This window comes from Suricata suricatta, chromosome 17 (genome assembly GCF_006229205.1).
Source record: "Suricata suricatta isolate VVHF042 chromosome 17, meerkat_22Aug2017_6uvM2_HiC, whole genome shotgun sequence".
NCBI classification, from domain to species: domain Eukaryota; kingdom Metazoa; phylum Chordata; class Mammalia; order Carnivora; family Herpestidae; genus Suricata; species Suricata suricatta.
Window position 1 is genome coordinate 1,184,874 of NC_043716.1, and position 14,696 is coordinate 1,199,569.

The following is a 14,696-nucleotide window of genomic DNA, read 5'->3' on the forward strand; positions in this document are numbered from 1 at the left end:
CGCGTGTGACCCGGCCCGCAGGCGCCCACGCTGCCTGGATGCGGCTCGGCGCCCGGGCCAGGCCGACGCGGAATCAGCAGTTCCCTCTCACGCACCGCGCATTCTCCTCAGAAATGACACCGACAGGTCTCAGAAGGGCCCCGGGCCCCGGTATTCCTTTCCCGGTCCCACAGAACGCCCGTGCCCTCCGGGGAGTCCCGGCCCGCGGGGACCCCCGCACGGCCGCCGGCGGTAACACCTGCCTGCGGTTCTGCCCGAAGCCACGCGGCCCGCCTTCCCGAGCGGGTCCGACCCGCACCGACCGCGGGATCTGGGATGAGAGGGTCATGGCCATTCTCACGTCTTCTGAATTTTACAGAAAAGGCCACTTTATAATTTTAAAGAAAAAACAAGGAAACAAAGGAAACCCTCCAGCTTTATCCGTGGACAGAGAAAAACAGGAAACAAAACGAGCAAACGCGGGGCAAGATTAAGCTGAGCTGACTGAATAAGCAGAGACTGAAGGAAAAAGCCGTGAAAAGGAGGCGCCCCCGGCGTGCGAGGTGACCGGGAAGAGGGGCCGCCAGCGGCTCTGACTGCACCGCCCGGAAGTCGTGCCAACACGGAAGGGGTCACAGGTCACCTTGACAAGAACACAGCACTGTGCGGAGCTGAAAGCCGTGCCTCATCAATTCAAGGAGCGGGGTCGCCTGCGGGGCTCAGTCAGTGTAGCGTCTGACGTCGGCTCAGGGCACGATCTTACAGTTCAGGAGTTCGAGCCCCCCATCGGGCTCTGCACTGACAGCTCAGAGTCTGGAGCCTGCCTGGGATTCTGTCTCCCTCCCTCTCTCTCTCTCTCTCTCTCTCTCTCTCTCTCTCTGCTCCTCCCCCCACTCATGTTCTGGGTCTCTCTCTCTCTCTCTCTCTCTCTCTCTCTCTCTTACAGTAACATTAAAAAAAAAAAAGTTCCGGGGGCGCCTGGGGGGCTCAGTCAGTTAAGCGTCCGGCTTCGGCTCAGGTCATGATCTCACGGTTCGTGGGTTCGAGCCCCACGTCAGGCCCTGTGCTGACAGCTCAGAGCCTGAGCCTGCTTCCGATTCTGTATCTCCCTCTCTCTCTCTGACCCTCCCCTGCTCGCACTGGCTCTGTCTCTCAAAATAAACATAAAGCATAAAAAATTTAACAAAAAAAAAAAGTTCTAGGAAGGAGAATTAACAAAGTCACAAAACACACTAAAGACCCAGACATGAGGCACCTGGGTGGCTCAGTCAGTTAAGCATCTGACTTCGGATCAGGTCATGATCTCACGGTTCGTGGGTTCGAGCCCTGCATCAGGCCCTGTGCTGACAGCTCAGAGCCTGGAGCCTGCTTCAGATTCTGTGTCTCCCTCTCTGACCCTCCCTTGTTCGCACTGTCTCTCTCTCTCAAAAATAAATTAAAATAAAACAAAACAAAAAACCTAAGACCCAGACATAGCTTTTCTCAAGACACAATATATATTCAAATGATGACACCACAAAATGTACTATCTACCCCCGCACACTACATTGTCTTGAAGATAAAACCCTATCCCAGGCATCCCAACCTCCTCAGTAATGTGCAGAGTGCCACCATGCCCCAGCGTTCCCAACTCCCGTGTGCCCACGCAGGAACCAAATCCAAGAGGGAGAAGCCCTCCGACAAGCCCGCCCCCCCAGGACCCGGAGCCCCATCCCACACTGGAGTCAGCGAGCCTCCCCAAGCCACGGCTGGGCCCGGCGAGGCCGAGGAAGGCTGCGGCGGACCCAACACTGGCTGTCAGACGTCCCGACGACAGCGCGCAGCCAGAAACACAGCTCAGGGGCGCCTGGGTGGCTCCGCCGCTGGAGCGTCCCACTCCTGATGCTGGCCCAGGTCATGTCTCGCAGTTCGCGGGATTGAGCCCCACGGTGGGCCCCGTGCTAAGTGGCCTGACCGCAAGGAGTCTGCTTGGGATTCTCCCCTCCCGCCACCCCAACCTCTTTCTCCGCCCCCTCCCACACTCATGCGTGCTCTCTTTATCAAAAATAAATAAAAACTTTTTTTAAAATGTATCTATCACAACTTTATACATAAGTAGTATACATGTCACTGAAACAAAGTATTTCATGCAACTACACATAACTGGAAACTTATAAGTACAATATACTGTTGTTTTCCTATTTTCCATTTTATTCCTATATTTCCATTTTTACAAACTGCTGGCCACTACCAATTTAATTTTTTTAATCCACCAAAGGATTACAACCTCCAGTCTGAATAACACCACTCCAGGGCAATGACCTTCAAAGTGGGGACCACGCACTCCTGGAGGCATGCAAAGATGTTCCAAGGATTCACAGACACATATGGTCTTCAAGGAATCAACTTCTAGATCCTCAACTTGCAGAAATACTTTTTCCTACAGCAGAGTGGTGTTTAGGTCCAGATTCTTTGTGTCCATCTCCCTTTTCTCGACATCCTTCTCCTATTTAACGGAAGATGTGCTTCCTGAACTGTTCCGTGGGTCACGGCCCTGTTGTGTAAAAACTCGTCTGTCGTATTAAACCAGACGGACAATTTAAAATATCAACACCATGGGGACGCTTGACTGGCTCAGTTGGTTGAGGGCCTGATTTCTGCTCAGGTCATGATCTCACAGTTTGTGGGTTCGAGCCCTGCAATGGGCTCTGTGCTGACAGCTCAGAGCCTGGAGCCTGCTTCCTACTCTGTGTCTCCCTCTCTCTCTCTGCCCCTCCCTCACCTGTGTTCTGTCTCTCTCTCTCTCTCTCTCTCTCTCTCAAAAATGAATAAACACTTTAAAAAAAAAAAAGTAATAAAATCTCAACATTAGTAATAAAGTAAATGACTCAGCACTGGGAAACAAATCTTCCCGCAGGTCAGGTGACTGCAAAGTATGCCCTGAGCAATACTGAGGCCGCTCTATTGCTCTGCCAGCCCACAGAACAAAAGTATTTCTGAAGCTGAGCACTGTGTGACCTAACACGTAGTTCAGAACGAGTTAAGAGAACGGAATGATATTCACTGTAAAATAGGGGCCCCTGGGCGGCTCTGTCGGTTAAGCATCTGACTCTTGATTTCAGCTCAGGTCATGATCTCACAGTTTGTGACTTCAACCCCTGCACTGGGCTCTGGGCTGATAATGTGGGGCCTGCTTGGGATTCTGGTTCTCCCTGTCCCTCTCCTTTTCCGCCTGCCACCTGCACACTCTCTCCAAATAAATTAAAAAGTAATAATCACTATAAAATAAAATTCTATTTCTATCCGCTTATTTATGAGACTATAGGTTCATATATATGGGTTTTTTTAACCTTTTTTTTTCTCAGGTTTTTATTTTTGAGAGACAGAGAGAGACAGCGCGAGTAGGGGCGGGTCAGAGAGAGAGAGGGACACACAGAATCCGAAGCAGGCTCCAGGCTCTGAGCTAGCTGTCAGCACAGAGCCCAATGCAGGGCTCGAACCCACGAACTGTGAGATCATGACCTGAGTCAAAGCCAGAAGCCGGACGCTTAACTGACTGAGCCACCCAGGCGCCCCCATATATGTGTTTTTTAAAAAATGAAACACAGGGCGCCTGGGTGGCTCAGGTCATGATGTCACAGTTCGTGGGTTCGAGCCCCTCATCAGGCTCTGTGCTGACAGCTCGGAGCCTGGAGCCACTTCGGATTCTGTGTCTCCCTCGCTCTCTGGCCCTCCCCACTTCAACGCTCTGTCTCTGTCTCAAAAATAAATAAACATTAAAAAAAAAGCTTAAAAAATGAAATTTATCCTTTTCTAGAAGTAAATATTATTCACCCAGAGGCTAGGATTTAAACGGGAGGGAGACCCAATTATACCCCATTGGGCGTATATTTCCAGGGGCGCCTGGGAACCTCGGTTTGTTACGCGTCCAACTCTTGATTTCAGCTCAGGTCATGATCCAGGGTTGTGGGATCGAGCCCCATGTCAGGCTCTGCACTAAGCACAGAGCCTGCTTAAGGTTCTCTCTCTCTCCCCACTTCTTCCCCCGCCCACATTGGTGTGTACTCTCTAAATAAATAAAGTCTTTTTTAAATAAAGACCTGTATTTCCAGTACTTTTTACACTTTATTATTTTTTAAATGTGTCAAATATTTATGGAGTGACAAACTGTGCGCTAATAAATAACTGTAATGAGGACTCAGCACAGAAGGAATTCACATGTGTATTTTTCTTATAATGAAGTCTGACTAAATGTTCTTTAAATGGCTTACAAGCACCAAATATCACCAGCAGTTCTCAAAGTGTGCTCCCTGCACCAACAGCATCAGCACCGTCTAGAAAATACGAGAAATGTAAATTCCAGGGCCTCACAAACCCAGTGGGGGTCAGGAGCTCTGGGAGTGAGGATCACCAATCTGTCTTAACACACACTACAAGTAAAATTCGGATGCATACTCAAGTCTGCGTTCCAAGACACCCCGAAAACCAAAAACCAAACACTACCTTTTAGAATAAAATTCTGTGGGAGATGTAAACATGAAAACCTAACACCAGGAAGGAAAAAATACACAACATTTCTATTAAAGAGCTTATTCAAGTTGTTTTTTTTTTGTTTTTTTTAATGAATGGTGACAGATATTAAATCACTATGATTGATTCCACTGATAGGCTTAAGAGCATGAAGTTTTCATTTAAATTCTTAGTACTGACAATATGATAGAATTAACACCTTTAAAATTTTTTAAACAACAAATCTGAAACATCAACGTTAAACACTGGTGTGAGGGGTGTATGTAACTAATTTATGAGGTGCGTGCATTCAGAAACACGAGCTCTCAAGCCCAGAGCAGCGGCGCCCAAACTGCGGTCCTCGGCGGGCGGCTCGGGCTCACCTGCGAGCGGGCTGGAGCGGACACTCGCCCGCCCCACCGCGGCACCCTGTGTCCCAGCAAGCTCTCGGGGGGCTGTCCACACTCCAGCCCTCGGTCCCGAACTCTGCCCGGCGCCCCAATCACCTTCAGCAGTGGCCGTGCTGATTCGGTTAAGGGTGAGACAGGACCCCAGATTTCCACACTGCTGACGGGTTTCCAAGGCGACAGGGGCGCCGACACGGCTGTTCTGCAAGGCCGCCCTGGGGAGCGCCAGGCTGGCGGCTGTGGGCACCACAGGCCAGTGCCCCACGCGTGCCCCTCTCCTGGCCTGTCAGACCCAGTCCCCCTCGACATGCCCCTGCGTATCTGCCTTGTACACTTCCCTTCCGTCCCCACGCGAGTTCACGTTCCAGGAGTCAGGGGCCGTGTGCCTGCTGCTCCTCCTCCACCCCCGGCGCCCCGGCACCGTGTCTGCCTCACGGCGGGCACCACGTCCCTCCTGATGGGCAAGTGAGGACCGACTCCAGGCAGCGTCAGTACGGGACGCACCGGGGCTCGACCATGACACCACGGTCCTGCTCTGCTGTGCCTGGGGCTCCCGCTCAGGGACTAAGGGCCCAAGAGCCCTGGGTCCCCGCGGCACAGTCCGCCTGCATTAAGTATCATCATCAAGGTCAACAGACAAGGCAAAACCTAACTACTGTGTTTTTCAACTTGGTTCATCAATTCCATTCTTAACTCTAGCCTCTAAAGAGGCTTTTATTTTACAATCCAAGCACAATATAATCGATGATAATATTAACACTGTACCACCACGAAACTCGACGTTTTAAGGCAGTCTTAGTGGGGCGGGGGGGTTAAGACAGAGACTTAGGAACTTACCCTCTTTAGCCAAATACAACTCCTTAAATTTCGCTCTCTTTTGATTAAATTCTTGCTCAAGCTGCTGCTGTGCACGTAAAAATTCTGCATTGATTTTTTCCAATTCTGCTACCCGTTGCTGAAGAGAGACTGGAAAAAAAAATACTAGTTAACAAGTAATAACTTTTATTTGTAAACTAAATAACAACAATAAATTAGCATTCTAGCTACACACTCCAGCCTTCGTTCCCGAAACAAATAGTCAAACTTCTTCTGAAGATCCAATATATTCTAGGAAATTCTACACCTCATCTCTACTAGACTGAATACCCACTGTGAGTGAGGCCAGCACGTGTGTGGAGCCTCACGTAAGGCAAATCTCCCGAAGGGAGCTTCCCGAGTTCCCTGCTATAACAGAATGTCAGTCTACTTGTGGAGTCATTAAGTAGCGGATGATCTGGGCTATTTATCTGTCCCACACATAAACACACCGCCGCTCTCGCGGGCTGTGGCTCCCCTCGGGCATTCTGCACAAAATGTAACAGGCTCTCAGCAGCCTCTACCTCCCAATTTCAGAATGCTTCACGATCATTGTACTGAAATCATAATCGAAAACCCTTTCACAGAGAAAGGCTACAGACCGGACATTATGCAGGAACTCCCAATTACAGGTAGCTCCTCCGGTTTCGAGATTAACGTGGACCGCGGCATGGTACAGGCCGGGACACAAGTCCAGCTCGGGGGCTGTGTCGTCTGGACGTGGCTGATTCAACAAACAGCGTCCAGAGCAAACCCACGCGTGCTCCGGGCTCCAGCACGGGGCAGGCGCTCCAGGAGCACAACCCCACCTCCTCCTCTGCCCCAACAGCAAGCCAGCCACAGAGCAATCACCCTAGTCTCTCCAGGGGAAACCGACGGGTCCTAACGGCACCACTGCCCAAACACCGAGGCCAGCAGAGGCCCCAGTTCTCCAGCACAAGCCACTGCGGATAAGGACAACTTGCTGACAGTGTTCACCGCGACCTGAATTGCTCCCTGGGGGCCCTGCTGCCCCCAGCCCAGCGCTCAGTGGCACAGACAGCTACTTTCACAGCACACAGAAAAACACCGGGGAACATGCACCGATGCTTTATCTAGGAGTAACGGATGGGGGCTGATTAATCTCTTCCATGTGGTTTCCAAGGTTCTCTAAGACTATCCTGATATCTAAAACCATCTGCAGACCAGCCTCACTCCAAATCTGACCGTACAGACGAGGAGTAACGGATGGGGGCTGATTAATCTCTTCCATGTGGTTTCCAAGGTTCTCTAAGACTATCCTGATATCTAAAACCATCTGCAGACCAGCCTCACTCCAAATCTGACCGTACAGACGAAATCCGGTCAGAAAGGGGAAGTGACTGTTCCTCTGAGCAACACTGTCTGCTATGAAAGGTAAGGAGTCATTCTGAGAAACAGGTATCCAGGGTCCTTAAGTCAAAGCCAAGAAGGACATTGGTCATCAGAACATTTGATGACTTCTGGAGAAAAAGGGACAGAGAGTCCACTGGAGAGGGAAACACAGTCATCTCGTACTTACTCTCAGAAATCATGAAGGAAACTTGTTCACTGTGCTATTTATTTCTTTTGGTATTTTGACTATCTAAATCCCAGTTGTTAAATAAATAAGTTCTGCACTTAACTCAGTAATATTACTGGTAGCTACTGATGACTGCATGGGGTCAGAAGGGTGCTGGGGAATCCAGAAAAAAAGGAAAACCAAGATCCTCTGTCCTTCCTTTTCCCAAGCTCCCCGATCCCGCCAGATCACTCCGTTCCTCCTCTTCCCGAACAACTGCCCGGTGGTCCCTCCCTACCTTCCACCATAGCACGCACACAAATGGCCGCACCTTTCAACATTACATTCGGGAACTGAAGCTAATGAACCAACAAAAACTAACATGCAGCCTCTAACAGTGGAGCCACACTTCCGAGTGCCTCCACCGCGCGGCCTGCCCCTGCCTGAGCTCCAGCGGGTCCGCACCCCCAGGCCCGCACCTCTCTGCGGCTCCGGGTCGGTTTCAAGTCCAGGGATCATGGTCCCTTGGAGGTCACACCAAATGCCTTATTATCATTTGTTGTTTTAATTAAAACACTGTAAATCCACCTCAAGTACTTCTAACATCCAGCAGTTCTACAACAAAGAAAAAGGCCAAAATAATTTCTTTTCCTTAAACAAGGCCGCCCCTACCGCCGCTCCTGGGAAGCTGCTCGGCCTGCGTCAGACGGCAGGAGCGCCCGTGGCCACCCCCGGCTCGAGCAGCCGTGCAGAGTAAAGGAACGGGCTCTCGTCACACGGAGGGCTACACGGTTTTCCTAACACGGTCACCAGCAAGTTCACAGGAGCTAGCGAACAGCTCATGGGAAAGGGACTTAGCCCAGCATTTAGAAACAAATTGATAAATGTTAGCTGTACTATTAAACTAGCAGTATTTACCTAATGAAGACAGGAAATAGAGTCATCAAGTGATGCGTCTGTAGCCACAACAGTCACTCCCAACCTCCTGATCCTGACTCAGTTCCCACGCCCAGACGCCCAGCTCATGCCCTCCGTATGACCATGAATCTTCAGAGCATCAGAACAAAAACCAGCAGGAATGCCGGGCTTCCACAACATGCAGCCTTCAGGAACGCACTGAGCTGTGCGGCCTCCCGTAACCGCCCACACCTCTGCACAGTGCTCCCTCTGCCCGGGGAACCGGGAGAAGGGGGTGCCTGCTGGCTCTGCTGGCAGCGAGTGACTCCTGATCTCGGGGCTGTGATTCAAGCCTCACGATGAATACAGATGCTACTTAAAAAGGAAAAGAGGAAAAGCATCTCACGCAATGGCTACTTTTAATGCTTGACACCCAAGGGGAAATGTTATTGAATCAATTACTCAAAATGTCTGAAATAAGTAACCATACGGAAAGGAAAAAAAATAATCTGGGGAATAAGCGACGAGAAGACGCCGTACTTCTCAGATTTATCTCCTTCCCCGATCTTGATGTGAATGGAAGAACATGTAAGAACCTAAAAATATTTTTAGGTCCTGAGCTGTGTCCTACTGTGATGTGCCTCTAACACTGGACTAAATGTGGTGAGCCACAGCAACAGAAGAAGCCAGTCTAAGTCACATAGTACTACAACCAGAATCTTTTTGTGAAAAGATGTTCAAGATCCACAAAAACACCTACTTCAAGATAAGGGGCAAAAAAAAAAAAAAAAAAAAGACATAACTTCAGTAGAACAAAAGACCAAACACTTTCTGTAACTCAGAAGTTTTAATTTGTGCATCAGTGGGTAAAATGAAACTATTAAGTATGGTAGGAGTGTCTGTCCCATGGAACAATGCCAAGCCAGAAAAATCATATTAAATAAAAAGGACAAAATACAAAATTATACAACACAACTATGCAAAAATCACATAGGAGAAAAAACCTGAAAAGACTGCCAAATCACATTCAGAGTAGCTGCCTCTCTGAATCAAAGGGTAATTACAATTATAAATTACACAGATTACCCTGAATTACATTAAAAGGTAAGGAAGGGCTTCATCTTTTTTTCTTATTTTAATGATTACAACTTCATCTCACCGCTACATCCCAATCTCTCTGCTCATAAAAGTGCACAAAATTTACTTCGGTGATCTTAAAATGTTTTTTAAAACTACACTTCAACTGTCCCAGGACAAACAATTTGCTACAATTGATAAATTTCCTAAAAAAGCAAAACCTCTTGGTTTTGGTTCCAGAAGTGGTCTTCCGGCTAGCAAACTGCCTTCTCTTTCTGCTCTAAACATTCCTTCTTTTGGGAATTACTAAAATGATCATTATCGCACTCCATCTACCCACGGGGCTGTGCTCCGTTTAGGCCAGTATTTCCGTAAACTCCGCCCCCCCCCTCCCGGCAGAGGAAACAGGGGGTGCGTGGGGCGAACCAGGAATCTAGGCTTCTGTGCAGGTCGCCAACTGCACCGAGGTCACCAAGCACCCCACGGTGCTAGAGCACAGTCCTGGTACGCGGGAGTCTCTTCGTCCACAGGGCTGAATAATCGTAATTCTTCAGTACAACAGAAATTTGTCACTTCAGATCACATAATCCCACTTCATTTTATGCCATCTCCAAAACATCTGACCTTAGCAACTTTAAGTAAAAAACCGCATCCTTTTAACCTTGGCCATTTACTCAGATAAACCAGCTCTGAAACAGAGTAATATCTGGGTAAGAAGTCTACACAGAACACCTTCCTAGCCCCCCTTCTGTGAATCAAAGCGAAAAACCTTATTTTGTCTTACCTTTTTCTTTTTTGCAACTCTCAAAGCACTTGGGTGTCAAAATACTTCACATAAAGGAACACTTTCAAGATGATGGGCTTCAAATAAGACAGCCAATGATTTCCCGTGTAAGGGTTAGTGGGTGTTTGTGTAAACTACTTGACGACATTATGAATCCAGGACAGATATTAAGTGAAAGAACAAACTGGCACCAAATGCTCATTCTGAGGGAAAATGAGATCATGACAAAGTATTAAGGAAGAGATTCTTCAAAAAGGTAGAAGTGCAATTAAAGAGAAGAAAGGATGGAAGCCTGACTTGGGAAGAGGGAGGACGGAGTAGAGGTGGAGGAATGCGCTGTCAGGTGCAGCCTCCCTAAAGATTCTGATGATCAACATTAATTAATAACCACCAGGCACTTGCAGTGTGGAATCTTCTGGGTCTCAGTTTTAGTTCTGGGTTACTGAGTAGGAACAATCACAGGATCATAGTTGTACAAGGATTTTAGAGATTATTCTAGTCCAGTATATTTCAGACTGAGCCTCAATCCATTAATAAGTTGTTAAATTTAGCGATTAGTAACCTACTCATAAACTAACGAAAAATAGGGATGCCTGGGTGACCCAGTCAGTTAAGCATCCGACTTCACCTCGGGTCATCATCTTGCGGTTCGTGGGTTCAAGACCCGCGTCTAAGCTGACAGCTCAGAGACTGGAGTTTGCTTTAGATTCTGTGTCTCCCTCTCCCTCTGCCCCTCCCCCACTTGTGCATGGTCTCTCTCTCTCTCTCTCTCTCTCTCTCAAAAAAAAACATTAAAAAAATTTTTTAAAGGGGCACCTGGGTGGCTCTGTGGGTTATGCAACCGACTTCAGCTCAGTTCATGATCTCGCAGTCATGATCTCTGACAGCTTAGCTCAGAGCCTGGAGCACGTCTTCAGATTCTGTGTCTCCCTCTCTCTCTGACCCTCCCCTGCTCATGCTGTCTCTCTCCCCCACCCCCTCTTAAAATAAATAAAAAAACATTAAAAATAAATAAATAGATAAATAAATAAAAACTTGAAATCAACCACAGGAAAAAGTTTGAGAAACCTCCAAATGCATGAGTTAAAGAACATCCTACTAAAGAATGAATGATCTAGGCAATTAAAGAAGAAATTTAAAAATATATGGAAGCAAATGAAAATGAAAGCACGCCAGTCCAAACCCTTCGGGATGCAGCAAAGGCAATCCTAAGAGGAAAATACATTGAAATCCAGGCCTATCAAGAAACAAAAAGATTCCCAAATACAAAATCTAACAGCATATCTAAAGGAACTAGAAGCAGAACAGCAAAGAAACACCAAGGCCAGCAAAAGAAGAGAAATAATAAAAATAGAATAATAAATAATGAGCAGAAATAAACAACATAAAATAAAAAAACACAGAACAGGTCAATGAAGCTAAGAACTGGTTTTTTGATAAAATAAACAAAATTGATGAACCTCTCGCCAGACTTCTCAAAAAGAAAAGAGGGAGAACCCAAATAGATAAAATCACGAATGAAATTGGACTTATCACATTCAACCACTCAGAAATACAAGCAATTATCAGGGAATGCTATGAAAAAATATATGTCACCAAATGGAATAATCTGGAAGAAATGAACAAATTCCTAGACACACGCAAGCTACCAAAACGCAAACAAGAAGAAATAGAAAATGTGAACAGACCCATAACCAATGAAGAAACTGAATCGTTTATCAAAAATCTCCCGACAAAAGGAATCCAGGTCCAGATGGTTTCCCAGGGAAAATCTACCAGACATTTAAAGCAGATTAATACCTATCCTTCTCAAGATGTTCTAAAAAAGAGAAACAGAAGGAAAGTTTCAGGACTCATTCTATGAAGCTAGCATTACTTTGATTCCCAAACCAGACAGAGACCCCATAAAAAAGGAGAATTACAGGTCAATATCCCTGATGAACATGGATGCAAAAATTCTTAACAAGATACCAGCAAATTGAATTCAACAGCATATAAAAAGAATTATTCACCTAAATCGAGTGGGATTCATTCCTGGGCTACAGAGCTGGTTCAATATTTACAAATCAATCATTGTGATACACCACATTAATAAAAGAAAGGATAAGAACCATATGATCCTGTCAATAGATGCAGAAAAAGCATGCGACAAAATACAGAATCCTTTCTTAATAAAAACCCTCGAGAAAGTCAGGATAGAAGGATCATACCTAAACTTTATAAAAGCCATATATGAAAGGCCCACCGCTAATATCATCCTCAATGGGGAAAAGTTGAGAGCTTCCCCCCTGAGATCAGGAACATGACAGGGGTGTCCACTCTCACCACTGTAGTTTCACATAGTGCTGGAAGTCCTAGCATCAGCAATCAGACAACAAAAGGAAATAAGAGGCATCAGAATCGGCAAAGAAGAAGTCAAACTTTCACTTTTCGCAGATGACATGTTACTCTACGTGGAAAACCCGACAGACTCCACCAGAAGCCTTCTAGAACTGATACATGAATTCAGCAAAGTCGCAGGGTACAAAATCAATGTACAGAAATTGCTTGCATTTCTATACACCAATAATGAAGCAACAGAAAGAGAAATCAAGAAATCGATCAACTTTGCAATTGCACCAAGAACCATAAAATACCTAGAAATAAACCTAACCAAAGATGTAAAAGATCTATATAATGAAAACTATAGAAAGCTTATGAAGGAAATTGAAGAAGACACAAAGAAATGGAAAAAACATCCCATGCTTATGGATCAGAAGAATAAATATCATTAAAATGCCAATGCTACCCACAGCAATCTACACTCTCAATGCAACCCCAATCAAAATTGCACTGGCAGGGGTGCCTGGGTGGCTCAGTCGGTTGAGTAGCCGACTTCAGCTCAGGTCATGATCTCACGGTTCGTGGGTTCAAGCCCCGCATCAGTTTCCGTGCTGACAGCTCGGAGCCTGGAGCCTGCTTCTGATTCTGTGTCTCCCTCTCTCTCTCTCTCTGACACTCCCCCACTCACCCTCTGTGTGTCTCTCTCTCAAAAAATAAATAAACGTTAAAAAGGGGGGCGGCACTTGGTTGGCTCTGTTGGTTAAGCGTGACTTTGGCTCAGGTCATGATATCACACAGTTCGTGGGTCCCAGCCCCACATCAGGCTCTGTGCTGACAGCTCAGAGCCTGGAGCCTGTCTTCGGATTCTATGTCTCCCTCTCTCTGACCCTCCCCTGCTCATGCTGTCTCTCTCTCTCTCTCAAAAATAAACAAAACATTAAAAAATTTAAAATAAATAAATAAAATAAAGAAAGCAGCATAAATTCTGCTATGCTTTAAAAAAAAAATTGTGCTCTCAGCATGGATCCACCACGCCGGTAAAGTCTGTGAGCCTGAGTTTAGGCCCCGGTGAGCCTAAACCCCTAATAAAGCCCTTTGCTTTTGCATGCGTGAAATAAATAAATAAATAAATAAAATAAAAAATAAATAAAAAATAAATTGCACTGGCATTCTTCTCAAAGCTAGAACAAATAATCCTTAATTTGCATGGAACCACAAAAGACCCCAAATAGCCAAAGTAATGTTGAAAAAGAAAGTGGGAGGCATCACAATCCTGGACTTTAGCCTCTACCACAAAACAGTAGTCATCAAGACAGCATGATATTGGCACAAAAGCAGACACATAGACCAATGGAATAGAATAGAGAACCCAGAATTGGACCCACAAGTGTATGGCCAAGTACTCTTTGACAAAGCAGGAAAGAGTATCCAATGGAAAAAAGACAGCCTCTTTAAGAGGTGGTGCTGGGAGAGCTGGACAGTAACATGGAGAAGAATGAAACTAGACCACTTTCTTACACCATCCACAAAAATAAACAAAATGAATGAAAGACCTACATGTTAGATTGGAAATCATCAAAACCCTGGAGGAAAAAGCAGGCAACAATCTCTTTGACCGAGGCTGCAGCAAATTCTTGCATTAAAAGCACAAATTAACTACTGGGAATTCATCAAGATAAGCTTCTGTACTGCAAAGGAAAGAATCAACAAAAGCAAAAGGCAACTGACAGAGCAGGAAAAGATATTTGCAAATAACCTATCAGATAAAGGGCTAGTATCTAAAATCTATAAAGAACTTATCAAACTCCACATCCAAAAAACAATCTGGTAAAGAAACAGGCAGAAGACATGAATAGACACTTTTCCAAAGAGGACATCCAGATGGCCAACAGACACATGGAACAATGCTCAGCGTCACTCAGCATCAGGGAAATACAAATCAAAACCACACTGAGATACTACCTGACACTAGTCAGAGTGGCTAAAATTAACAACATAAGAAACAAGTGTTTTTAAGGATGTGGAGAGACGGGCACTCTCCTGCACTGTTGGTGGGAATGCAAACTGGTACAGCCGCTCTGGAAAACAGTGTGAAGGTTCCTCAAAAAATTAAAACTAGAACTACCCTATGACCCAGCAATAGCACTGCTAGGAATTTACCCAAGGGATACAGGAGTGCTGATGCATAGGGGCACATGCACCCCAATATTTATACAGTGCTTTCAACAATAGCCAAATTATGGAAAGAGCCCACATGTCCATCACCTGATGAATGGATCAAGATGTGGTTTATATACACAATGGAGTACTACGTGGCAATGAGAAAGAATGAAACCCTGCCATCTGCAGCAACGTGGATGGAACCGGA

The 14,696-nt window shown here is 46.1% G+C and overlaps 1 protein-coding gene across 1 annotated transcript in view; it reads right to left on the bottom strand.

Annotated features, from left to right (window-relative positions):
• RABEP1 (rabaptin, RAB GTPase binding effector protein 1) overlaps positions 1–14,696 on the bottom strand; it is a 121,816-nt gene that overhangs the window by 52,469 nt on the left and 54,651 nt on the right. Inside the window, exon 3 of the mRNA XM_029928778.1 lies at positions 5,712–5,840. Within this exon, the coding sequence (XP_029784638.1) occupies positions 5,712–5,840 (129 nt within the window). The remainder of the gene's footprint in view (positions 1–5,711; positions 5,841–14,696) is intronic.